The sequence below is a fragment of the Pholcus phalangioides genome, unplaced genomic scaffold (assembly GCF_987345545.1).
Source record: "Pholcus phalangioides strain wild (caught in Gottingen) unplaced genomic scaffold, Ppha-v1.0 ptg000037l_1, whole genome shotgun sequence".
NCBI classification, from domain to species: Eukaryota; Metazoa; Arthropoda; class Arachnida; order Araneae; family Pholcidae; genus Pholcus; species Pholcus phalangioides.
In genome coordinates this window covers 3,655,926-3,682,779 of record NW_028301624.1, presented here as the reverse complement: position 1 = coordinate 3,682,779, position 26,854 = coordinate 3,655,926, and the positions used below count along the sequence as shown (strand labels likewise).

The 26,854-nt window shown below is 33.4% G+C and overlaps 1 protein-coding gene across 1 annotated transcript; it reads left to right on the top strand.

Annotated features, from left to right (window-relative positions):
• Positions 1–675: 675 nt before the first annotated feature.
• Positions 676–25,120, top strand: LOC149065936 (poly(A)-specific ribonuclease PNLDC1-like). Its single transcript, XM_089253376.1, has 13 exons — positions 676–888; positions 7,487–7,562; positions 8,857–8,917; positions 10,581–10,808; positions 13,085–13,219; positions 14,105–14,184; positions 14,622–14,694; positions 15,621–15,731; positions 16,551–16,608; positions 17,098–17,153; positions 17,509–17,587; positions 19,728–19,848; positions 22,646–25,120. Exons 5-7 carry the CDS (start codon positions 13,115–13,117, stop codon positions 14,644–14,646), a joined length of 210 nt encoding a protein of 69 aa, XP_089109502.1. The 5' UTR covers positions 676–888; positions 7,487–7,562; positions 8,857–8,917; positions 10,581–10,808; positions 13,085–13,114; the 3' UTR covers positions 14,647–14,694; positions 15,621–15,731; positions 16,551–16,608; positions 17,098–17,153; positions 17,509–17,587; positions 19,728–19,848; positions 22,646–25,120.
• The last annotated feature ends 1,734 nt before the right edge of the window (positions 25,121–26,854 follow it).

Genomic DNA, 26,854 nt, shown 5'->3' with positions numbered 1-26,854 from the left:
TTCGTGCAACAAAGAAAAGGGAGGAATTAGGGAAATAATAAAACGTTTTCGGAGACAAGTACCGTATTTTAATGTGTATAAGACCGGTATTACACTATAAAATTTTGATAAAAGTTATTTTATCAAACTCGAAAAATCCAACCAATAAAGCTCATATGTTACATTCGAGCAAATGCAACCGATAATCTTATTGGTTGAATTTTTCAAGTTTTATAAAATGGCTTTTAGAAAACTTTTATAGTGTAATACCGGTCTAAGGCTGGTATTACACTATAAAACTTTGATAAAAATTATTTTATGAAACTTGAAAATGTGACCAATAAACACATCTGGTACATTCGAGCGAACTTAACTGATCCGCCTATTGGTTGTATTTTTCAAGTTTTATAAACGAACTTTTATAAAACTTTTATAGTGTAATCCCAACCTAAGGAACTAATACTTGTTCCCGTTCAAGGGAACTAATACACTTGAACGACGGCCAAACCACTTCCTTCTGACACTATTTTAACTTTTCTCCGGCTCGGAAGGTTTCAATCTGTTGTTTACACTTCTTAACAGTGTTTACGCCGTTCGAGAGTAACTCATTCCCGCTCCTCTGTGATTGGTCGAGTTCACTAGGGAATGTCGGATTTTTAGCCGCTAGTCTTCACAACAACAGATAGCTGTGGGGAATCGATCAAAGCCGACCACAGGAGTCAAGGAGACATGGTTTTCGAACGCGCTGATGAATGGCCGCGCTTGTTGTTGAGGGAAGAAAGTTTCATATTAATTTACACTATGTAGTCATGCCGTATACATTTTAAATAAAAGATATTTTTATAAAAAGTGTCGCCACTCCTCCTACCATCCACACCTATAAATGGTTACAGCGGACATGATTTAGTTGTGAGTCTCAAGTATTTTTTTATACTGCGCTACCGATATACAGTAAAACCCCTTTTAGTCGTCACTCCGGTTAAGTCGTCATTTTTCTTCAGACTCTTCCAGCTCTCATAGACCACAATGTTAATAACTTAATACTTGCTAACTTAATACCCTTTAGTATTTGCGCTGCGAACCTCTCGAAATAGCGTAAAACAATTTCGTTTTGAACATAGGCCGCTGGTCTGGTTATAAGAGCAGGAAACCAGAGTAGTATCATTGGATTTATTTCTCGAAGTATATCCGTAGACCTCAAGAACACTGAAATACAGTAAAACCTCGTTAAGTCATCACCCTGATAAGTCGTCACTTTTCTTCAGACCCTTCCAGCTCTCATGGACCACAATGTTATTAAGCCCTCGTTTACTCGTCGCTAATTTCAGTCAAGTCGTCACTGTGAAAAAGTTTGAGAAAGAGGAATAGACTATTTTTATGGCTCCCGTTAAAAAAAAAAAAAGCTTGTTAACAGCATTGCCATATGTTTAAAAGTCACCATAAAATCCTGTATATCCAAATGGAACAGTTTAAGTAACGAAAATTACGCTGGGGAAGTTCATTTGCCGAATAAGGTTTTTGGAACGTTGGGGACTGTTCAGGCTAGATATCATTTCTGCCTGGGCTACATTGGAGAAACTGGACACACCCAAGCTCTGTCACAAGAAGCAACGTAAGCACTTCGCCCCCCCCCCTTTCTATGATTATTAATGAATAATCATAGAAAGCATGGACTCTTCTAATTTAGGGCTTGAAATTTAAACAAAATATCTTTGTTGAAAAAAATTAGGCATTTTTTCCCAAGTTGAGGTCTTCTGTTTACTTTTCCCTGCCCAGGGTCCCTCCACCAAGTCAAAAGCGTTAGAGATTACTTTGTAGTTGCATCATGAACTACCGATGAAGAATTCAAACACTAAAATTAAATAATAATAATAACATGATCCTCATGTATTCCCAAGGGATCGGCATGATCCGTCCAGGGAATTTGTTAGTGTTAGTAAACATCCATATTCGAACCCAGACCTGCACGGTGAGAAGCTAGTTCCCTAACCACTCGACTGCCAGGCGGCTAAATTTGATGTATATGTAAAATTAATGTGTAATAAAGAGTTCTGTCATGAAGAAAAGCTACTTATATAGCTTTAGACTAACAGAGCAACTATTAGTTAAATTAAAAATTGCTAGTATAAATCAAAGTGTACAGTACATTAGCACCACAATAATTTAAGTAATAAGAGATAAAAAAGATAAAAAAATTGCTATTTTTCGTTCGCAATCTATAAATTTTGTTAATATTGTCATTTTAATTCATACTTTAATAAATGCCATATTACTTTAAATATTTATATGATTTTCATAACATTGCACATTAAATCTGACTACACTTCGCTTAAGTCATCACTCTGCTTAAGCCGTCATAATTTTTCGATAACTTGAGGTGACGACTTATCGAGGTTTTACTGTATCTGAACACAAATTAATGGTGATTATTAGAGCCCGGATTGTATGCACTAAAAAAGTGGCGAAATATACTCTAAAAATATGCAAATATGCACTTAAAAATGCAAAAATATACACTTGAAATGCAAAAATATGCACTGAAAATGCCAGAATATGCACTAAACACTCCAGAATATGCACTAAAAATCTTGAAAAAAAATCAAAAATTCCGAAATATGTACAAAAAATGAGAAAATGTGCATTAAAAAAATTACCGTGCAAGAAAAAAAGCAGATGTGTTTTTAAAATATATCCTTTCTATTTCTTAAATGCATATGTATTCATTTACAAAAAATATTCCCTTATATATATACGGGGTGATTATAAAAAAAACTATCCCGACATATGGGCCCCTAACTATCATACCATTCACAGAAACTGAATGAAATTTTAGCATAAGGTATTTTGAGGTATGCGCTCAAGAATGATATGGAAAACAACAGTCTCACTCTAACAGTTATGGTTACAGTAAGAAAATATCAAATGGCAACACCAAGTTTTTTGTATTGGAATGCGATTTCCATACTGAAAAACACTAAATAGCGTTGGAATGGCACCTTGAGCGCATACATTCATTCTTGAGCACATACATCAAAATACCTTGTACCAAAATTTTATTCAGTTTCTGTGAATGGTATGATAGTTAGGGGCCCATATGTCAGGATAGTTTTTTTATAATCACCCTGTATATTACCCTTTGCATATGCAAATCAACTTCTACATATTTTTAATTTTCAGTTTGTTGTACCTGCTTGATAATGAAAGTACTAGTAGCAAAAGAATTTTGACTCAATTTCTAAAAAAATTTAACATTTCGACATATCTCTAGAAATAGCCTTACAATAAAACGGTTAGTATTCATAAAATACTTTATACATATGTATCAAATTCACAAAATTTCACCTGCCAGAAAAAACTGATATGAAAATATTATGGGGCTTACTTAGGGCTTTAACCTTCAAAAATATGCACTTATACTGAAAATTCTTTGATTTTATGCATTTATATGCATTAATGCTAAAAAAAGGCAAAAATATGCTATGCATTATCATTAAGCAAGAACAAATTGATGTTACTGTCAAATCTATGTGGCTTTGTCCGTTTGAAGAACAGAAAGATGTGTTTAAATTATCATTAATAATCCAAAGACATCTAGAAGATAGGAATGAGTCAAGAATTCTTCCACGTGTATTAGTTTTGTATCGTACCAAGATATTGATCTCACATTTGTGTCCATGGCCAGCTAAAGTTGCTTTCCATTACAGAAATAACAAATAACGTCTGTTTTTGTAATATTGAAACTTAAATCTCTAGAGTAATCCATATAAATGCTAGCAGCATAAAAGTGTGTATTGAAAAAAGAATTCTACTAAAACCGTATCTTCATTTGAATGCTGGCTAATTAATACAGCATCAATGTTTTGGTTAAAGAGAGTAATAGCAGTACGTTTCAGTTCTTTCCCTGATTGAAAGGTCCTTGTATTTTTGGGGAAACCAGCCACTTTGTTTTTCAAACAGGAAGGTTCTTGAATGAAAATGATATCCATCTGATTTTTTTTTTAATGATCTCATTTATATTGATAGTTTAGTTACCTTACGAGATTTCTGAAGATTAATTTGAAGACACCTAAATGTGAGGATAATCATCTCTAATATCCATAGTCAATATTTTGTCTTTTTCTTTCTAAGCGAAAAGCATGTTGGACAGTTTCGATCTAAGGCAGCGTGTTTTGTGTCGTGCTTTTTGCCGTCTCTTATGCATTTGTTGTAGTTAGTGCAGTTTGAGCAACACAGCTTGCCTCTTCTCATTCAGCGAGTAGTTTCCTGAACATAGCGGGCAGCTGATTTTATTACACTTGAAGCATCTCTTGACCAATACATAGTCAGTGCCATTTGCGGAGATACGGGGGGGGGCAGCGTCAAAGGTGAAGTCGACTGATCTAATGTATACATGAATGGACATCATCATCGTGCCCCCCCCCCCCCACCCAGTAATAATGACCTTGCATCCCCACAGTTCCAAGTCTATATCCGCCTATGGTCAGTGCACCTGCATATGCTCCATTTCAGTTTGATGCCCATTTCTAGCAGAATATTCCTAATGTTGGGCGATACCTCTGCTACCAGATTCCGAGCGGTGCTTTTCCTAACTGTTCTTATATATTTGACTTTGAAAGTCTCGTCTTGTATTACATCTGAATTTTGAGTTTTGATTATTTGTTCTGCAGTATCCATATCAATTTCCTCAGGGATGTTATAAAAAATAAGTTGAGGTAAATATTTTTTGTTGGGAGTCTCATCTAGTTCTTCTTTCAGATTGGTATTTACTTCATTGGATAATTTTTCTAGGTCTTGCTCATTTTTACCCCCAAAGCAGAATGTTTTGCGTTGTTCTGCAATGAGACTTCAGCTGACTGAAAATGTTCTGCGTTAAAAATCTGCATATACATAATAGTGTTTTTCTACATTTTTCTTAAATTCTTCCAAATTGTTCTGCAACAGTACTGGTTGTTCTGCGACGTACGTCGCACATTTTGTCATATTCTGCTTTGGGGATTTTTACAAGTAATCAGGACCTTACCTGAATTCAAAGCTTTCATTCTGTCGATTCCTATTTGCAGCTTTGCTGGATCAATCTTCTCCTTCAAGCTCTTCCTTACCTCTTCTGTTGTTTGTTTATTCTGTGACATCACGGCTGTGAAAGAAGTTGAGCATCTTTCTTGGCTGCGAACTCCTTTAGCCGAAATGGTCGCTTCAGCATACGAGCTAGGCCTTTCTCCTTGATACTGTGACATCTGAAGTTGTTCTTCCAGGTTGTTTATTTTTGTTTTGTACTCATTTTGAATTCCGTCCAGTTCACTAATTGCTTGCAATATGTTTTGTTTAAGATCTTTTCTTAAATTTCCGCTTCTTTCATTCATTTTTGTGAGCTTTTTGATAGCACTGCAGAAGCGCACGTGCATCCATCCCGTCTGCCATCTCCTGCGTGTGTTATTATTTTACTGTTTCCACCAGTCACCTTTGTCAAACTACCATTTTTACAAGTTTCGATGAAATTTTACAATTGCTCAAAAAATATTACTCCATTTTACTGATCAACATGTTATTTGTGATTAAAACAACAGTATATCAATCAATCATATATTGCCCCTAGAGGCATACAGCGGATAACAACAGTATATAAAAAAGATTGCAAGGTAATAAACACTATGTACTGTATGCACCTTCTCTCAAACAATTTGACTTGAAGGAGGTCAAAATGTTTGTTTGGAATAGCGAAAGAAAACAAATTACCACATTTTGGCAAAAGTGTTGGTTTGGGAGAAAATTTCTCCAACTGATCTGATTTGGCTAACATTTTACACCAATATGGTAGAGCGAATGTAACACGTAATACAAGATTTAAATCACTCTAAATGTAAAGAAAAAGTGCAAATCGTGAAAAAAAAAAAACTGATCTTGGCTTCAAACACGATTGAATAGGCCTATTTCAGTTAATTTGTTAATTTTCAAAAACCTACAACCTTCTGCCGAGGAAAAATTATTTTTGTTGGTTGTTTGGCACATAGCTGACCGTTACAAAAATGTTGCATCATAAAAAAATTTGAATGCTATAATTCATTAATATTGTATTCATCTGATCCAAAAATGGAAAACAGTTTTCTATGTTATTTTTTCACAAGGAATTATGTGTGTATATGTTCAGCGGTCAATATTTACCACCCTGTACGTTACTGTATATGTCTATTTTTTGCTCAAAAATTCATTCCAAAATTAGGGGAAGGGTCGACTTTGGGGTCAACTTTTAAAAAAAATTTCTCGATCCACATTGTGGCACTGGTGGTCTTCAAGTCTGAGGGGGAGAAGGGGGGATCAACTCAGTGAGCATGATCATAAGGAAAGTCCCCCAGGCCACATTTTACTGGCAAACCAATGGTCCTAGAGATGTAATTAAAAACAGTATCCGAATAACCTGTAGATCTCAAATACATCATTCATATTGCAAGGGGTTGTATAGTCATTAAAATACAAAAAATAACTTTTTATACGGACACTGTCCTCAAAAACCCTATTAGAAAACTGTTGTCCCGTCTCTACTGAGGCAAAAAAATCCAACGTTTTGAAATGCAATATTCAATGAGATATTTGAATTCAAAAATTGAAGAAAAATTAAGAAAGAACAACAAAAACTAATGGGCCTTTCTTTTCCTTGTTTATGAAGTTCTTTCCCAATATTTTACTCTTTTTTAAAATTCAAATATCTCAGTGAATATTATACTTATAAAAAGTTTATACATTGGATTTTCAGGGACATGGTCCATATAAAAAGTTTTTTTTTTTTTTTTTTTTTTTTTTGCAGTTTAATGCCTATACAATTCCTTGTAATGGAAATGACATATCTGAGGTCTATAGGTTATTTTGATTTTTTTTCTAGTTGAAAGTATGTGTGGCGTCGACGGCAACAAGTGCGGAAAGAAAAAGTCGCACCCCCAGAGCGATGATTGATGTACACGCTCGAAGCGACATCATGTGATTATTCGAGTTATCACACAATTTTTTTCTCGTCCTGTACATAATATAATATCTTGTGTAAATAAAGTCTGTCCTTTCGTGTAAGATAAAATGGATGTCTGTCTTGAACTGAAACTACACACAACTGTTCCCATATTGCCCGACATATGCTTCTAGGATCAACGGTTAACATGTAAAATGTGGCCTAGGTTTTTACTGACCTGTATATGTATATTTATAGTATTTCCCAGACTTTTTTTCCCCAATTACAATATTTTCCCTGACCATTTTTTATTTATCTGACTTCCCAAGTCATTAGGAATCCTAAATGTTTAAGGATGATTTCAATGCACATGCTTCCATGCATAGTCTTAAACTCTCGATAGGTTTTGAATCAAATATTTTTCATGCTAATTATTCAGCCCTCTGAGTAACAAAACTCATTCAAGTAACTGTGACAAAGTTATGGTGTCTCAAAAATATTGATGGGCTTCAATTTGAGTGAAGCTGAAGTTATGTTATCTTTATTCTTATTATTATTGTATTTGTGTTCTAGATATTATCATACAGACTTCAACTTCCACATATTCAAGCATGAAGTAGGAGAAGTAAAAGACCTGTTTGCTTGTGAGGTATGAGTTTCGTGAAATATTTTTCAAATCACAGTGAGTTTTTATAATTTTCATGTAAGATACAGGGTGATCCAAAAGTCATACAACCCATTAGAAAATAATTAATTTCTCAAATTCTACTGACTGTAAATGAAAAGTTTTGTCATTAATGACAGCACTATACTATTCAAGATGTAAAGCCATTTTTTTTGACTGGTGTTAGAGTGGCCTTCTCTACCCATTCTTTTAAGATTTTATTCTTTTAAGTATACATTACAACCGATTGGCATACTCTAGACCAGCAGCAAATAATTCTTATAAAAATGGAAGGATGATTTTTGGAGAATGCAAAGAGAATTTTTTTTTAATGAAATCAAGGATCCTGTTTGCTTTTTAACCATTGCATAACAATGTTCAGACTACATCCATTAGTTTCATATTGAAAGTAAGAATTTATAGAAGAATTTGATTGGGATAGCCAGTACAAGGATAGCCGCATCTGCAGAAAAAAAGACAGATTTTAAAACAGACTAATCTGTTCATGAACTTACATTGAATTTACTTGACTTACATGGCAATATTTACCATAATATACAGTTTATGAAGAATGGATTAATTTATTGTTGAAGGCCCATCCCATTCTTCCAAATGGGGAAGGGGACAAGTCAGGGAAAACAACCTTTATGTTACAAGTCTGAATATGATCCGAGGTATATTTTGAAATTCTCTTCTGCTACTGCTGCTGTGCACGTACTTCATAAACGTTACTCTGGGGAATTTCAAACAAATTGATCGCATGCAAGAATGTCTTGTGGTTATATATACCAGGCCTCAACATATTTATGATGACAGAATTAAGTGTGGTTTTGCATTGTAGTAATGCTGCCATCTGTTGCCACATAAGTAAAAATGGCAGATACCTAAATTTTTCAAGTTATGTAAGTATCATGTATCTGCCTGCTCTCTGAAGAGGGAATATCTCTTTATAATTCTTCAATCAGCACAGACAACATGAGCAAACACTAATTCAGCAAAATTCAGCAAATGAAATGACTAATAACAAATAAAGATCCAACAAATCCATAAACACGCATGCATAGATTTATGGAATTTAACTATTACTACTTAAGGAACATAGAATAGCAAGGCATCATTATTTTTCCTTTGATGTTCATCGTAGTTGGTAGGATTGGACTGTAAAGGCAATCATTACTTGAAGTAAATACAACCGCCTGTTGATAATTTCATATTCCATAATTCCTTGTTGAACATTTTTATTTAAATCTTAAATTTATTATATTTTTTTTATACACAGACTTCTTCACTGGAATTTCTAAAGGAGCATGGAATGTCCTCCGACAAGATCATTAGTGAAGGTATTTTTTCAATTTTTTGTTTACGTAAACTCTCAATAGTTGAGATACCTAGACTTGTATCGCTTTCTATGAATGCTACACAGCACTGTCATCTTTCACTGCTGGTAGCTGGCAGTCAGAGCACATTCCAAACAGTTGGATAAAGGCAAATATCATTCATGCTCGAATTGATGAATTTTGAATGAGTCACTATCAATTATAGTAAATTTATGTCAGTCAATCCTTGCAATAGTCATGGGTGCTTTCTGGACCAAGTAGAAAATGTGGTCAGAAGAAGTGAGCCTGCCGATTCAACATTTATTTTTGTTCAATAACAGAGAAGTTGACTTTGGCTGTATGTGGCATGTGTGATAAGTTTGGTCACTTTCGATTATCATCCAGGTGTTTGTCAAAATGAAATAGAAGAAAATAAATTTAAATTTGTGTCCATCAGTTAATTGGTCTTTCAATGTGTTTATATAGATACCATAGCAAAAAATCTGGATGAATTTGTGATTTAGCCTTCTGGGTCACATTTACCTGAGAAAAATTAAATTGTGATCAAAGCAATTATAATTTATGGTGGATTTATTAAAGTCATAATTCTTTATATTGCTTGTGCTCACTTTATCTCCATTTCAAAGCTCAATTTGGTATGGTCCCATATAGCCTTGGGGTTAGTCAGTACAAGGAATATAATAAATTATAGCATGATTGTCACATATTCCCAAAAGATTCATACAATCTATCCAAGAAATTGAATGTTTCATTGTTTAAATGGTGAAATACCATCCCTAGCAGGACTTAGTTCTTAGGTTGTGATATGGATCTGAAAATGATAAAAAGATTTGTGTAGATTGGGGAATGAATTGAATAGTGTGACAGCCGTGTCTTTTACAGGCAATCTTCATTTATCCGAAGGATGGTCTCTAGGTTTAGATCTCAAATATTTTGGGTGATATTTTTGACCATTTCTGTGTCAAATCCCGTCACTACGAATAGAAAGAATAAAATTGAGTTCTTGTTCCAATGTATTGCTACTGGAACAGATATCAAAAAACAAAAGATTGAGATTTTATATTTTTATTGATGGTAGGACCTACAATCAGGTGGTAATGTAATGAATTGGAGCAGTGAAGTTGAAACAGTGATTCCCAATGTAACAGTTGCAATCCCGAGGGGATATTCAAGAATTTTGAATATCCCCTTTTTTTATTCCTCTGCGGAACCTCTAACAAATTGGTACATACTGGAATATATGTGTAGTGAAACTTGGCATGAAGTTTGTTTCTGTGTAATGCTTGTTATTTGTAGTGCTGTCATCTGCCACCAGTTTTTCTAACTATGAGTGAAGTGTAATGATTGAGTAATTTATAGTTTATAAATTAAAACCTATGACTAGAGATCTAGAAGTAAAAAAATTCCTAAATTTTAATTCTCAGGTATGTGAAATGATCATCAAAATGTTCAGTCTTGGTTTCTTAGCTTCTTTTATGAAAATTATATAATTCTGGAATGAATTAAGGAAGAGAGCATAAAAAAGTCTCTGCAAAAATTCACTTCAATGAAAGTTTAAGTGTACAAGTCAATTAGACTTATAAAATCAAGACTTATAAATTCATGTCAATCAATAATTGTTTTCACAAACATGGTGATAGCATATTGTAAATTTTGATACACACAGGTTAGAGATAGATAACTTCTTGGAAAGTGAAAATATGGAACAGAAACTTTCATCTAGCAAAATAAGAGAAAAAAGAAATATAATATTGAAGTTTATCTGGAAGCTCTATCAAGATAGAGTCGTTATATTCTTCAAAAAAGAACCATATGGAAGTACAGAACTGTGGATTCGGAAAAGCACTCCAAATTCATTCTGGGATGAGTGTACAGGCAGCATGTTGCAAACTTGGTAAGAGATAGGATTATTTGTTTCGTTTTTTTTTTTTTGCTTAATTTTATCATTTATTTCCATCATCAAACGTTCAGGTATTGTTGATAGGATTTCAGTTTCTTTTGGAACAAGAAGCTGCAGATTATTAGTTTAATGTCGTGACCAATGTTCATATTTCTTTTCAAAATATCTCATCACAGTCATCAATTTTTTTCTGCGGAAGGAACATCAATACTGTAAAAGCATAAATTTAAAAATAAATGTTAACTTATTTAGATCACTAAATAAACTTCATGCTCAATAAGCCTTGCTCGTGTATGTAGCTGTAGTATTTCATATTCTTTTTCTCTGTATCGCCACAAGATGGCACCACTTACACAATTATTACCTATGTTATTTTTCCCGCCTTTTGAGGCAGACGTTCTTTTGTATCAGCTTGAGTCAGTTGTACCTTTGCTTCATCTCATTAATAAATGGTTTTTATTATAATTTAAACCTTTGCGTTCTCTGTATATAACGGCGCGTTCGTCGTTCACATACAGGCCTAATGATCACAGATGCAATATTTGATTCTGACATTCCTCCATTCTTATCAATTATACACACAGAACTCCAGATAATCCTTTGGTTTCACTGATATTCTTTTTTCTTTTAATTCTAAGAGTCTTAGTATATATAATAAAGAGGGTCTATATTAAAGTTGGTGTACTCTAAACTGTCTACAGACCAGACTTGACTATGTAAAAATTATGACATTTTGAACATCTTGATGAAAAAATGAGAATTTTTAAAGACCTCCACATAGCTTTTGGTGCAGATTCACATTGTTCATAAAAGAGTTTTACCTGCGAAAGCAGAAAAAAAATTAGTATGAACATTACAATTTACATAGAAAACACCCTGTAGCTATAAATGTCAGAACTGATTTTGTTGCTTGCTCACAATTTTGTTCTTATTCCTTCATCAAGACATTTCTAAAGCTTTACATTGACAGCTTTCTGATAACGTTTCCAACATATTTAATTGCACTCATACGGTATGAACAAAATTTGTTTAACTACCAAATACAATTGATGCTCATTATAACGATCTCATGTCATAGCGATTATTCTGTTACAACAACCGGTACAGAAAGTCCAAAGTGTTTTTATATAACACCTATTCTATATTTTCCCTTTCAATATAATGACCGCCCGATATAACGTCTGTTTTTGACATGACAATTGGGGTCATTCTATATACAACAAGCATCGATTGTATATACTGCTTTTAAAATGTGTTGAATGAATGTTTCTCATTGCAGTCAAATTTTTATTGTTAATTACCTTTTCAAACGGATTGATGGATTATCAGTGACTCTAAGGACATTCAGTTGCAGAGATAACCGATAATCTGCTGTAAATCTATATTCAATGACTACAATTTCTTATTTAATTTTGAAAAAATGTTGATTGTAAAATTACACTAGTCATAAATGCTGCATGAGGCATTCTCATAATGTCTTGCAGACAAATTTAATAACTGATCTTCAAGACAAGTGTAATTTTCATTTTTAGCAAGTGTTTCTTGTGAACTTGAAGCAGAATGGGTTGAATTCTCCAATATTTCTGAACACTTCTAAATGTAGGATAATTTCAGCTGTATATGCTAGTTTCATTTTTTGGCTCAACTGGCATGATATAACACTGCACCTGTCAAGGACAATACTTCTCCATGCAACACACGCATACCCTAATTTTGTTTTTGCCCCCCCCCCCACATCAGCACAAGAGTTCTGGCATTCTTGGCATGTCAAAGATTTTGGAATGACTTCAGGTAATTACAGGTGATCAGCAACTGCCTCTGCAAGGAATGGGATTCCTAATGTGTTAGTGTGGTTGCTTGTTTTATTTATTTTTTATGTATTTATGCACGCTAATTTTTATTTTCAATCTTTGGTCAGAATACTTCCCTGCGCCATGCAAATGAATTTATTAGGAAATACTCTCAGATATATTTGCTGAAAAATATTAGTCTTCTATTCCCTTTTTTTTAAATAGAGACGTTTGAATCAATATATAATGAAAAATTTATATTTTAAATTATATTAAAATATTTATTTGAACGTTATTCACTTCCACAGTTAATGCAAAATATCTTTGACATCTTCAGCTTTAAATAAGCTGTAAACTTTGTATCTTGTTTGCGTGGTTACTCTTGTGTTGGTTACATATAAAAATCTGTATTTGAGTTTATTAAATTTTATTACCTAAAAATTTTTCAGTGTTTGATACACCATTTAATTTGATTTTTAGGCAAACATAGACAAGCAAGTAGGTTTCAGGATGGTTCTTGACCATATTTCAAAGCTGAGGAAACCTCTGGTTGGCCACAACATGCTTCTTGATGTCATCTACACGGCAAATCAATTTTTCGGCACTCTACCAAAAGTAAAATTCAGTTCTCGCCTGCATCAGAATTGTTAATTTAAAAAAATTTTGTTATCTTGATTTCTTTTCTAACTTTGTGAAAGTTAACCAATATGATAAAATATTTGAATGTTACTATATAGACCATGTCCATAATGTAAACTGCAAGGGTCCTGGTCATAGTTCAACATCTAAAGCTATGATTTTTAATTTCTTTTCACATCTGACTGACTTATCTTTGGGCCCTCTTATTACTCAGGATCTTGTTACATGATTTGGCTGCCCATTTTCATCAGTTTTATATTCTAACTTTCACACAAAAGTACTTTTCCTCTCATAATTTAAATGTTTCTAAAAGCAGGTTCCTTTAACCATGGGCACAGCACAGGCCCCATTTGACATTTTTATGAAGCTTGTGGGCCACTGAGCTATATTGCACACATTACTAAGGAGACCCTTGTCTTAGAGGAAGCATAACATGTATAAAACTATGCACCACAATGGGGAATAAAAAAAGGTTTTCAACATATTTGCCAACTTAATCTAAAACTACATCAACGCATCTGCTACACTTCTCCAATATAGGAAGTATTTTCTCTATGATCACTGTTTTATTACATTGTACAAAAGAAAATCGATTTGAAAATGTCTGCCAAATGCTAAGAACCACACTAGAGTAACAAAAAATTGACAATCAAAATTTATTATGTTCAAAAAAGCAGTTTCGTTTATATTTAATAAAATAAAACTAACCTTATTCCCTGTATCAAAAATCACACTTTAAAAAATATTATCACTGAAACTAGTTTTGCTAAGAAGAATAGTACTATCAAAGAGAAAATACATGTATATGTTATCTCTATGGTTTTATTTTTTCACGCATTAAATTTTTTTTTCGAATTCCAGACAATAGATGAATTCAAGTCAGCACTGCATAGACATGTATATTTGATACAAAGGCATTGGCAAAAGCCGAAGTATTTAATGTAAGTCTGTAGATAATACACATTTTTTTCTATTACTAAATATTAAAATCAAGAAAGTGCAACCTACATTGAACCATCTCTTTATAAACAAAACGATGAACCTCTTCACTAATTGTATGAAGTATAGATGATTGGATACAAAGTAAAGATTATTTCAGAGAGAAAAGTCACATTTCTCTGTGTGGAATCAAACCACCCAGCACTCACCCAGACAGTGAGAGATTGGTGGATTAATTCTCCTCAGAGGAATATGACTTTTTATTTCCGAAATTATCTTCCCTTTGTATCCAGTATAATCTATACTTCGCAAATCTTTTTATATGTATTAGTCTCATTCATGTTTTGAATGAAATTAAGTGTTCATGCAAAATATATTTTATCATGATTTACATATTTTTTGTGTTTGTTGACTCATGTAAAAAACATGTATCTTGCAGCAAACCATTAAATTTTCAGTCCTGACAAAACTATGGAATGAAATAAAAGAAAAACTTACAGTGCCTGCCTATGGTACGTGATCAATTTATAGTTACAAATTACTGTTACATGTTCTGTTTCAAGTTCTATTGCATATGGTCTTTCGAGCAATGTTAATGTTCCATGCATTCACTCTTTGTTTCATTATAATTTAAGCCTAAAGGGTTTGGACATGGATGTCATTTAATAAAGTAGTATTTCTGAGCCTGTGGTCAGCAAAGATAGGACATATGTTATCCTGGAAACAATTATTTAACTACAGTTAATTCCTTTATAATGTTTTTCAAAAAATGATCACGAGCAATGTTGTAAGCAAGTGAACGCTTTAAACGAGAAATCTTGATAAGTTATAATCAAAATTTTAGGAACAAGAAAATGAGTAATAACAAAGTGGGAATGTTATAAGTAGGATCCACTGTATATAAAATTAATCAAGTTTATGCCACAAATGTTATTAATAGGTACATAGGTTCAAATAAAGGATTAGAACAGTAGCCTTCAACTTTTCTCAAGTAAGTGAGCATTATCTATGTTCATCATAAGTAGTTCATCCATATGTCAACTTGAGCATATGCTTAAACTCAAATCAAAGTGCTGCTAATCCATGAATGTAATTTGAATACTGTTTAATTGTGGTGTTAAGAGCTCGCTAACACAAAATCAGACACCCGCATCAAACACTCAAGCACAACTTACAGGTTGAAAATGCTTGGGCGAGACCCATATACTATAAGTTTTATTAATGGGCTGTTGGTACTCCTACATGTAATTATTTCATTGAATAATTTCATACATTTCACTAGTCCTTGGTTCTAGAAAAGTGGAGAAATGCAATAAGGTGATGTGAAAGATATCTTAACCCCCTATTAGAGCTTTCTTCTTGTAGTGGATGTGACAGGAATAAGTCGACAATAGTAAAATACATGAAATTCATTGTTATTTGTCTTGGTATTTTACAGAGCCAACATTCCATGATGAATGTTACAGTGAAGAGGGTGAGAAAGCTCATGAGGCAGGCTATGATGCCTTCATAACTGGTCTCAACTTCATTACACTGATTAAAGGAATCGGTACATATGCTTTTTTCAGTTATCAGTACTATTACAAAGAAACCTTGCTAGAGTAATATACAATTTAAATTGTCGTTATATTTCTCCAAATACAAAAATATTTCTAACAATTATAATTCCCTTTAAAATGTTTTTTTTACAAAGACAAGGGGTTAGATGGTCTGTGTTTGATCCTTAGGAACTGGAATGGTAATGGAAAAAATATCAGTTAATATTCCATATTTGATACAAATTAAAAAAGTCTTTTGCACAAAGTTAGTAGGTCAGTTCAAATGTACTCTCTACACTTTAATAGTATCATTTTCTGAGAAAAAAAAATATTTTGTAAAGCTTAAAATACACAGGCAAAAAAAAATGACCCACTCCTTTCCCCCTCAAGTAAACTATATTCTGATATCAAGATCAAGCATTCTTTCATGGTTTATTTCAAATAAACAAAATTCAAATGCCCAAGAAAGCAACTATACTTTTGAGATAAACAGGTCAATAGCATTGGTGATGATGTTGATAACGCCTGAAAGTGCAGGCAATTTAAATCTGAGATGGAAATTTTTCTGAGAAAAAAAAAGCTAATTGTGAATTTTAACTAATACCCCTAAAGAAAGAATTAATCGTAAATGTAACAAATGGAAATACGCCTGTCAGAATAGGTCATGGATGTGGCCAGGGCCATAACTAAAAGTTTTATGAAGAGGGACAAACATGATTTTGCCACCCCCCCCCCCTTTAGTGTAAGGAGTACAAGTGTAAAACCTTTTGATAAAAGGTTTTACACTTGTACTCCTGGTTGATTTCATGAGAACATTCCTTTTTTTACAGGCTTCACAAATGAGGAGCTGCTGAATACATCACAAGCATTAGTCCCATTTAGGAACAGGTACTATTTTAAGGTTCCCTCGAATATATATATACATGGCAAAAGTGGTTTTGTGCATGATAAATACCAAACTCACTAATAGTGAATATGACAGATTAGCTTGCTGCACACAGAGGAAACAGGTCTGTGCATATAAAATTAAAGGGGATGTTAACTGCCTCTGAAAATAAATTTGTTCACACAAATTTAAGTACTTCAAGTTTCATAACACTATATATATATACACATAATAATTTATGTTGAAATTTGATATAAACACCTGATATAAAAGAAAATAAAACTGATGATGAAATTACACTTTTTAAGATTAGAATTAGCAAACAGCTGATTGCAAGATTGATGATAAGATAAAAAATTTGATAACTATATTCAACTTTGAAGTTCATTTCAGCAGTCATGTATTTGTACTTTAATATATATATATATATATATATATATATATATATATTTTTTTTTTTTTATTTTTTTTTTTTTTACACCTTGATATAGGATTTTCATGATGGAATCAAAAGATATCCATAAAATAAACTTGGAAGGAGAAGACAGTAAGATTCATCACATGTATCTTATATTACAAAAGATATTTTTTTCCTTGCTAATATGTGATTTCACTTAATCTGTATTTGACATGGGCATGTTATTTTCAAATTGAATTATATCATTTGATAATTTAAATTGTGTAAGAGATAAGGTAATAAGAATGTATTTCATAAAAGATATTGTTCATAAACATGAATTAAAAAACATGTTTTTATTTTTTTTTATTTTTAATTTATTTTTATTTTATTTATTTTTTATTTTTTTTTTTGCTGTCTCTGTAGCGATAAAATATACTTGTACAAAGTTATGTAGAGCTTTTTCAGTTGTCTTATTTTGCTTTTATTGTCCCTCTTTTGACAGGACCCATTGGAATACATTCCTTGGATATAGAGAGAATCTGCCTTTATCACATTCAAGACAGCTGAAAATGCTGAGAATGGTATGTTTATACTTTTCTACCCTCATTAATCTTGTAGGCTAATTATTTTGGTTAAGGTGGGTTCCCACTACTTGGCTTAGTGTGTGTAACTGGGATGATATGGCTATCATTTGCTTGTGCTTGCTCATTCATTGTCCTACTCCAGTTTCCTTCCCCAGGTTTTAAAGAATTTAGAAAAATAAACCGGCAATCATAAAAAAAAAATCAGTCAACTCATAAGAGTAACTGACTATGAGCTGTGTGCACATAGCTCAGAATGCTTGACAAACTTCTTCAATGCTCCTACAACAGGTAGATGCTCACGAGTCACACAGTCATCTAACCACTGTTGCTGTCTTGTGACTTGTCTCCCTCATCATGTGTGAGCCCAAGCTTAGAAAATTGCTTGAGTAGGCAAGACTGGGCACAAGTTTTGTGACTCGTCCCCTTTTCCTTCCTTTAAAGCATCTTTTCATTTACTATATTCAACAGCATACCGCAAAACTCACAGCACATCCACTTTTTGAATGTTGGGGTCTGGTCTATTTCCCAGCATGCCCGGAAAAACAAGGTTCAATAAAGATCGTGGTATGCATTCAGCCAATCTAATGGATTTTCAGAATAACGATATCCAATAATTTTTCGGAATCTGTGACTTAAATTTCCTGGCATGCTGGCTAATACAGGGAAATACGGAAAAAGTTTCAATTCTTTGTTTGAGTATGCTGCACATGCTTTATTATGGTGTGCACCAAATGCGGCATATATTTTAAGTAGTATGTTTTTAACTTCTAAACTGCATGTTTGTCATACACGTCAACAGAATGTGAAGTGACTAAAAACAAGCTAGTCTTGTCACGCCAATATCTCCAGGACTTTCCAATCTTTTATGCTTCAAGTGCAACCTGAAAAGGCATAGGAGCTTTTCGTGTGGCAGGAGTAGAAAGCTAGTTCCTAAAACTGTTGAGAGGCATGCACCATTGGATATTTAAAGGTGCAGGATGGTTGCATATTCTTAGAAGCATGTAAGATGCTTATTCCCACCACTTCCCTATTCATATGCAAAAGACTTGCATACCCCTAAAATGCCCAGACGGTGTGCGTGTGCCCTTACAATGTGAAAGAGGCTCTGAATCATAAAAAATTTTAATGGTATAGGTGTGTATATAAAACTAGAAATCCATAGGAAACTTGCACTCTTTCTTGTTTGTTATGTCATAACTGATGTTTATGTTACTTCACTAATGTTTTTGGTTACTGTAAATTATTCTTTATAAACCCCTGTCAATGACTAATAAAATCAAGCAGACACCCTAGTTATCATGTAGGGAATGTGTAAACTGCCTTACATGACTAAATATATATAATATAAAGGGTCTTTTCATGTCCATTCTATGAAATTTTTTAACATTGTAGTGTGTGAACAGAGTCCATTCAAAAACTGTTAAACGAAAGCTTATAAGTTCATGTGCCAGAATTTGAAAATACACCAACAAAATGACTATAAATCTTAAGTAACAATTAAGTTACATTGCACAACAAGTAGCTAATAATGTTGAAATATTTAGCCAAGTATATTAAGAAAAAATATTAAAATGTGTATCTATGAATTGCTCTTGTCAAGACAAATTCAACAATATTTCATTCTTTACTTATTCACAAAATAGTAGAAAAAGCCAGGGCCTAGTCAGGGATTCATCAATGGATTTCATTATAAATCTGAATTGGTTTACAGTTAGCTCTTGTTGAGACAAATCAAACGTTGGCTTTTTTGACTATGGTGGTAATGGCCAAAAAACCTACAGACAAAGGAATAAAAAGTACTTGGTTGATGACAAATTCAAAATATATAAACATTTTTTATTTATATTATCAACAGAAAATTTCTACAGGCTATTTAAATAATAGAAAAACCTTTCAACGACCTAAAGACATTCATATCTGTTCTTTACTATAATAAAGAACAGATATGAATGTAAGATACTTGCAGTGGCGTGTCTCCACAAACACAATCTATCCTGAAGTTTTGATCAAAGCTGAAAATTCAGTCCAGCCATAACGCTCAGCCTAGGTTTTGCAATCTTGTAAAACTGCTCATAATACACTTTTTGCGAGAGAATGTCACATTCATGAGCTTAATGTTTTCTTTTCATTTTTCAAGCTAAAGCATTCGTAAGCGATAATGTCAATTCCAGAGCTCTAATGACATACCAAGAATATGAACAATCCCCATACAAAGAAGCTCCGAGAAAACGCAAAAGACATCAGAGCTCTGATGCAGAGTAAGTAAAATTTGGTGAAAACAATGATAATGCAGGAAATTTTCACAATTTGTATGCATTTCAAAATAGTTTTATTGCACAATTCGTACAAAACAAAAAATTTCTATGAAAAACAAAATTTCTCCGGTACGAGTAGATATTTCCATGAAAGAGGGAAGAGGAGCTTTTATATAGGAACTATAGGAGAAAGGAGCTAACATAAGGAGCTTTGAACTTACTCTAGTGGTCTTGAACAGATCTTTTAAAAGAAAAAATTTCATGATCATGCGAAAAGAATGAAATCACATACAGAAAATTTTAGGCACCAATACCTCTTTTGTAGTTGTCTGGGATTTGTCAAGCCCTGACATATGGTAGGAGATATACATAGCAATCAGTTCCAAAATTCGGGTATATCTTGAAAGGCTTCAGTCTTGAACAGTTTCCTAAAATAGTAGTAGTATTATGTTTTTTAATTTGTGAATATTTCATATAGCATCCAAGTATTATTCATGCATCCTAACCGAATATGGTGAACCCCCCTAGTCCATATTTTTAGGAATTTCAAACTGAAGTGAAACAATATCACTGAATTCATGCAGTGAAACTCCAATAGATGGCCATCTGTATTCTGCGGCCCACTTCTCTTCGCCACCAGTTTTTCTTAAAATATACAATAGATTCTGTAGACATAATACAAACGCCCAACCCCACATTCCACGGCCACTTCCTTATAAACAAGTAACACAAAAACTGTTTTTTTTTTTCAAAACAGTTTTTGTGCTTTTCTCTTTCAAAATCACTCAAATGCATGAATAGTTTTTCAGATCACATTTCCGGTTTATGCGTGACACTATGAGGTTGGAAACATTTGTAAATGAGATAGCATAGGCTAATGCTACACCAGTTTATTTTATCCAAGGATGATGTCACTCTCCGCTATCCATATGAAGTTTTTTAGCTGCTGGCTGATGCAAAGGTATATTTAGGAAAGAGTTAAAAGCTTTGGCCTGAGTTAGGTTCAACTGTCCATGTATGGTCTTGTTCAGTGCCCTAGAGCTCCAAGGAAAGATTGAGATAATCATTGCCTTTGTAGTCTAGTGCGTTCACCTGGAAAGCAAAAGGATGTGGGTTTGATTCCCCACAAAGGCAGTTGAATTTTCTCTCTTTCCTAAATATATCTTCGCATCAGCCACCTCTTAAAAACCTTCGTACGATTCATCCTAGCTGATAAGACAGTTTAAAAATTTGGTGGCATGGTGAACAAAACAAATAATCTATGATCTTTACTGAATAGGTAGAGTTTTCAACATTTTGGATTTGTGGGAACATTCTTCACTTTTATCATAGACTCAGTAGAACAGCAGTTGGAAAATTAAAACATTGTGAGAAAAACATGTCTACAATACTTACTATAGGGAAAGAACAGATCCCTGGTAATGCCGATTAGGGTATTGATCGAATGATCTGGTATTTTAAGTTCCGCATAAAATACAGTGAAACTTTAATATACATAACAATACCTAAATAAGAAAAAATATTGTTGTAGAAGAATTATTGTTTTACCAAGAGACATTATCATCATGTGTCATCAAATTTATGCAGCTGTTATAGTAAATCGGTGTTGTTAGTACCACCAAAAAAATGCCCACGCACTTTTGAATGTGTATTCACCACAAAATATTTTGATCGATTAGCTGATAAACAAAATTTGTGTATGTTGTTCCTGTACAGAGATTTATCGCAATACACTTGGGCGTATCACACAAAAAGTAACAATATCAAACATTTTTGGTGTATAGATGGTGCCAAATACTATTATTACTACCAAGACCTACTTTGAAAAACAAAAATATGAGATGAGTTAAAATATATATCAAAGGATATTTCAAGCAAAATATTAAAACATATGTCTTTGTAAGGGGGTTTATTGTAGCGGAGGATATATTTGTATTGAGGGGGGAGTTAGTTAGTGTGGCTTCTTATCCAAATGATTCATTCACTGTCTCTCCTTTGATGCCTAACATGCATCTTTCCATGCTCTTTTGTGTTTTCTGTAGCCTTTGTATCATCTTGCTTGTGAGTGTCCATGTTTCAGTTCCGTAAGTCAATGCTGGTAGCACACACTGGTTAAACACTTTTCTTTTCAGACATAAAATTGAGAAAAAGATTTATTAAATTAGAATGATAAGCATTATTTTGACATGGCCCTGAACGTTTTTTTCTTGTCATGCAACTTCTACGTCGGCAGTCACCTCCACAGACAGCCACTTTTTATTGATTACTACTACTACTACTACTTATATATAACCGAACCTGCACCTCATACACATTCCTCTACAGAATTTGGCATATGCCGGAATGTGTGTTCTGAGTGTATGCTTGGCCCTAACTTATTTATGTTGTCGAGTTGCGCTTGTTTCATGTTCATGCTACCATCTGGCTTCCATTTTCTGAATTAAAAATGGAAATGCTTGAATTTTCATTTTTTGTAAGTATCATGTTGTAGGACTTCCGGCTTTCTGTGGAGAGACTCTTTCAAATGGGAGCCTGGCTCACATTCGTGCCTCGAAGCTGGAAAATCGCAGAAAACCAACTTTAGCCGAACACCATTGCGCCGTCAACGACTTTTTATTGATTGCAGAGTGGCCATCTTGGAGAATTTTCATTGTATTTTCATTAAGGCACCACAAAACTTAACTGTATGAAAGGGAGGGAGGGGCACTACCCAAAAATCATTTTGGTTTTTATGGATGTGGGAGACATGCTGATTTATCTAAACAAAATGTTGATTTTTTTTAAATTTGTTTCTTTATAGGTATCAAGAGAGCAGTGACGATTCTTCAGATGACACCTCCGATGCTCAACATGAAGCATGAGTAAAAGTTTATGCTAAACCCAACTTTACAGTTTATTCAAAATCTACATGGAACTTTTCCCACCTATTTCATTTGAAAAAAAAAGTATGAAAGTTTTGTCTTGACAAGCAGAATTTTTTTTTTTTTTTTTGTCAAATGTCCGTTTAATTATGGAGTTTTAAGAAGGGAACAAAAACTACCATATAATAAACCAATCCACCTGGTTAGTTAATCAGTTATATCAGTCCAGTGATTCTATGTAAACAATTTGTTCCTTGTGTATATATATGTATATAAAACTGAATTCAAAAATGAAATATTTATCTTTATTCCCCAAAGGTTATTCTTATCTTATCCCCTCAATGTTTTTTTTTTTTTGGATTAGTTCCCTTCTTTAAATTGGGCAATCAAGTTTATTGTTAATTCTAAATCTGAGTCGCACACTGGTGGCATGTAGGCTTGATAAGGCTTGCATGTAGCAATATTTTGAAGCTAAGGGGTTGAACCACTCATTTTTTCCTTATAAGTTTGTATTATCAACTTGCCGAATTGTGTAGAGGTCAAAAAATGTACTCCCCACCCCCTCTCTTGTTGATGAAGATTCTTTACTTAGTTGAGAATGTCCAAATTGGACTGTAATAAGTGCTATGATGTATGTATGTGTGGTGCTGCTTTCGCTATGGCCTATTATTGGAAGCAAATGGAAGGTAGGATGGGAAAAATCCCTTCTTTTAGCTTCATTCTTGGGATAGCTCTCCCTGCTGTACGTACATAGTGTGGCATAGAGCGGAAATCCCCATTTCACATGAATGTTGGGATAGCTCTCCCTGCCGTATGTACATACTGCGGCATAGAGCGGAAATCCCCATTTCATATGGATGTCAAGATAGCTCTTCCTGCCGTGCATAGAGCAGAAATCCCCATTTCAAATGGATGCTGGATAGCTCTCCCTGCCTCACCCAGTGTGGTAAAGAGCGGAAATCCTCCAAAGAGAAGAAAAATATGTATAAAAAGAAATCATGGTTTAAATATGCAATGAAGAGAAAAATATAATTTAATCCCTGGCATGTTCACAGCTATAAATTAGCTTACTAAAATGACTGATAATTGTTGTTTACCAGTCATTTTACCAGAAAAATATTGAACAGGAAACATTTTTCTCCTGCACTTGTCTACATTTTTCTTCTCCCGCATACATACATCCATCGCATTTATGGCATGATACTAAAAACTAGTAGAAAAATTTGATTTAAAATTTTGAAAATCCTGTTTCAGAATAGCATTTAGTTAAAAAAAGAAGAAAATATTAGTTATCAGTGGAATGGAGGAGCATGCTTCATCTTTTATCTAATTTTGTGTGTGAAAGAAAAGCTGTTCTGTTTTTTTTTTCATGCAGCGCGGGTCATATAGTCATCTTATTTGCTCCCAGGTTAATATTTTGGATATAGTTATCAATCAGCTATTTATCAAAACCTCGAGTCAAATGTGATCACATTAAGCAGTGTGCACTGAACTTATCTGAAATTTTATATAATTGATTTTTATCTTGAATTAAGTTCCACTACCTATTCGCTCTATTTGACTCGTGCATTAAAAGCATTATCAGTGTGTCATGAACAGTCAAATATATTATACGAGATGAATTTATTTGTGAATCATTTGAAGCTGTATTATGAATTCATCAGTTTTGAAATCTATGCGGGGGTATTTCTTTAAATTATCAGTACAAATGAATGTGAAAACTCTTCATTTTATTTTTTATGTCAGTATTATATTCATTTAGTGCATATTTAAGTTTTCACTGTGCATTTTCCTGAAATTTTTTAGTGAGCTTCAATTTTTTTTAAGCACCAATTCTCTTGTTTCCTATTAATATTGTATCATGACATTCAAATGCTTTCATCGTCTTCTCCCCATATATTGTTAATTCACATCTTGCCTTGAAATTTCTTGATATCATGTCAGTGTATCATTCAACATAGGATGGGTTCATTAAATCGAAAAAACTTTAATTATAGGACTGTTTTTCTTGAGAAAAATACCATGCTTAGCTTCAAAACAACTAGCTGGCACTCAAAAGTTGGTGTTTTTTTTTTACTTGTCAACCACTGTGATTATGTAGGCCTTTTATCATGAAGTCTTGTCATTACAAAAATACTGGTTGCCCTTATACTAAGTTAATGTGATTGAATGTTCCCATTACACGTCTGTTCTATAACCACTCCAACAGAATCATTTTTATGTAAAGCTTTATTGTTTGTTCTGATGAATGGAATTATTATTTTATACTTGGTATTTCAGTAAGCACTGAACTTATTGTTGTGAAAGTTTGTGCTTTTTTTTAGTCTACATTAAGTTTTTCCTAGCAATTCCCAGAATTTTTTTTTAATGTAAAGCTTTATTATTTGTCTCATGGAATGTAATTATAATTTAATATTGAAATAAATATGGAACTTATTGTTGTAAACATTTCTGTGCTTTATTTTTTTTTTGTTTACATGAATTTTTTTAAAATCATTTTTATCGTACTGGGTGGTCCAGAAGTCTGAATCTGTTTTGAAAAAATAATAATTTAAAAAAAGCTATTAAAGATAGAGACAAATGACTTGAAGCATTTGAAAGAGAAGGTTTAAATTTTTTTTTCTTTTTAATTTTCTGGGGCGTGGTAGCCCAGGTCGATAAGATACTCGCCTGAAGTACCAAAGGATGTTTAGAGGTGTTGCGAGTTTGATACGTGGTTTGTCCTTGTCCGAAAACTTTCCTGACACAGAAGTACAACAGAAATTGCGACATGACTGAAGAAAAAATTGCTACCACAGGGAGTCCCACATCAAGGGGTTAGCGCACCAACCTCTCAATGAGTATAGAAACAAGCTTGCCACTCGGAATCGACAATAAATTGTAGGTCCCGGTCTAATTAACCCACATGTGCAGAAAATGACTGTGGTGCGACAAAAATGATCAAATTTTAATTTCCATCCATCTTACTTTCGTTCCTTTAATGGCAACGAATTCTATATAGGCTTGGCATTCTCAGCATTACTAAAGGTATGAATATAGAAATTTTGTAGTAAGTAAAAGAAAACTTGGAAACCACCTTTTTCAAATGCTTCCAAGCCATGTGTCTCCATTTTTAATAGCTTTTACATATGGGTTTTTTTTTTTCAGAACAGGTTCAGACTTCTGGACCACTCTGTATAATGTGGTAAAATGGTCATGCCACTATTTAATTTACTGAACAGTCTGTCTTTGGTATCTGAAAATGCTTTTTGAAATTAATATAGACCTGGTCAATAACTTGGAGTGATGAAACTCTTAGCAAAATTTATTTAATCTGAGTTAATATAACTTTGAAATATCGCAATTTTGAGTTATAATAATTACTGTATTCCCATTAAAGGGATAAAAAAATTTCAACAGTGGAACCTCCCATATTGGGCACTCTCCGCTGATTGGCACCTTCCATTAACAGACGTTTTTTTAAAAATAACATTGGCAAGCCTCAATGTATATATTTTAATCTTTTTTTAACGGATACTCTTTGTAAGGAAACAGTCCTTTGAGTGGCTATAATCAAGAGGTTCCATTGTACATTGATTATATCACACTTGAACAATGGGGAATATTGCCTGTTAAAATTTTTCTATTCAATAGAAGTATAAAGTAAAACTTCAAATGATTAACTTAATTTATGAATGTTGTAAGATGAGCAAAAGTTTTACACAAATTGTGACTTCATAAAAGAGCAACGTCTCTGATTGTAGTAGTACATACACCAAAGCCTCTTAGATGAGTAGCTATTAGTTTATACGAGGCTTTGTGTGAATGCCTGCATTGTCTGTTGGGCAACACACCATCATGACTAAGCTGATGGTTCATTTTCTCTCAGTATGATGGGGTTGTATGTATTCCTCTCAGTATGATGGTAACCTCTCCCCTTAGAAAGCATAATAAAAAGAATCCCTAAAAAAATTATTTTCGTAGCACTATTTCAGTATTCTGTGAGATTGCCTCGACTCAAAGCAAAATGCAGAAATGACTTTGGTGACAAAAATAATTTTTGGCCAGAATAAGGTATTAGCAACCACAAATAATTCTTTTTTTTTTGTCTCTTCTCACAACATATATTACATTCTTTTTCTGGAGTCTTCCACAGTGTAGTCTGTCAA

What these genes read in the sequence shown, in the direction of transcription:
- LOC149065936 (XM_089253376.1), top strand. Translation starts at nt 13,115, where the DNA reads ATGGTTCTTGACCATATTTCAAAGCTGAGGAAACCTCTGGTTGGCCAC. An exon ending in TTTTCGGCACTCTACCAAAA is followed by an intron (nt 13,220 to 14,104) that starts GTAAAATTCAGT and finishes TTCGAATTCCAG; the next exon opens with ACAATAGATGAATTCAAGTC. An exon ending in CAAAAGCCGAAGTATTTAAT is followed by an intron (nt 14,185 to 14,621) that starts GTAAGTCTGTAG and finishes TGTATCTTGCAG; the next exon opens with CAAACCATTAAATTTTCAGT.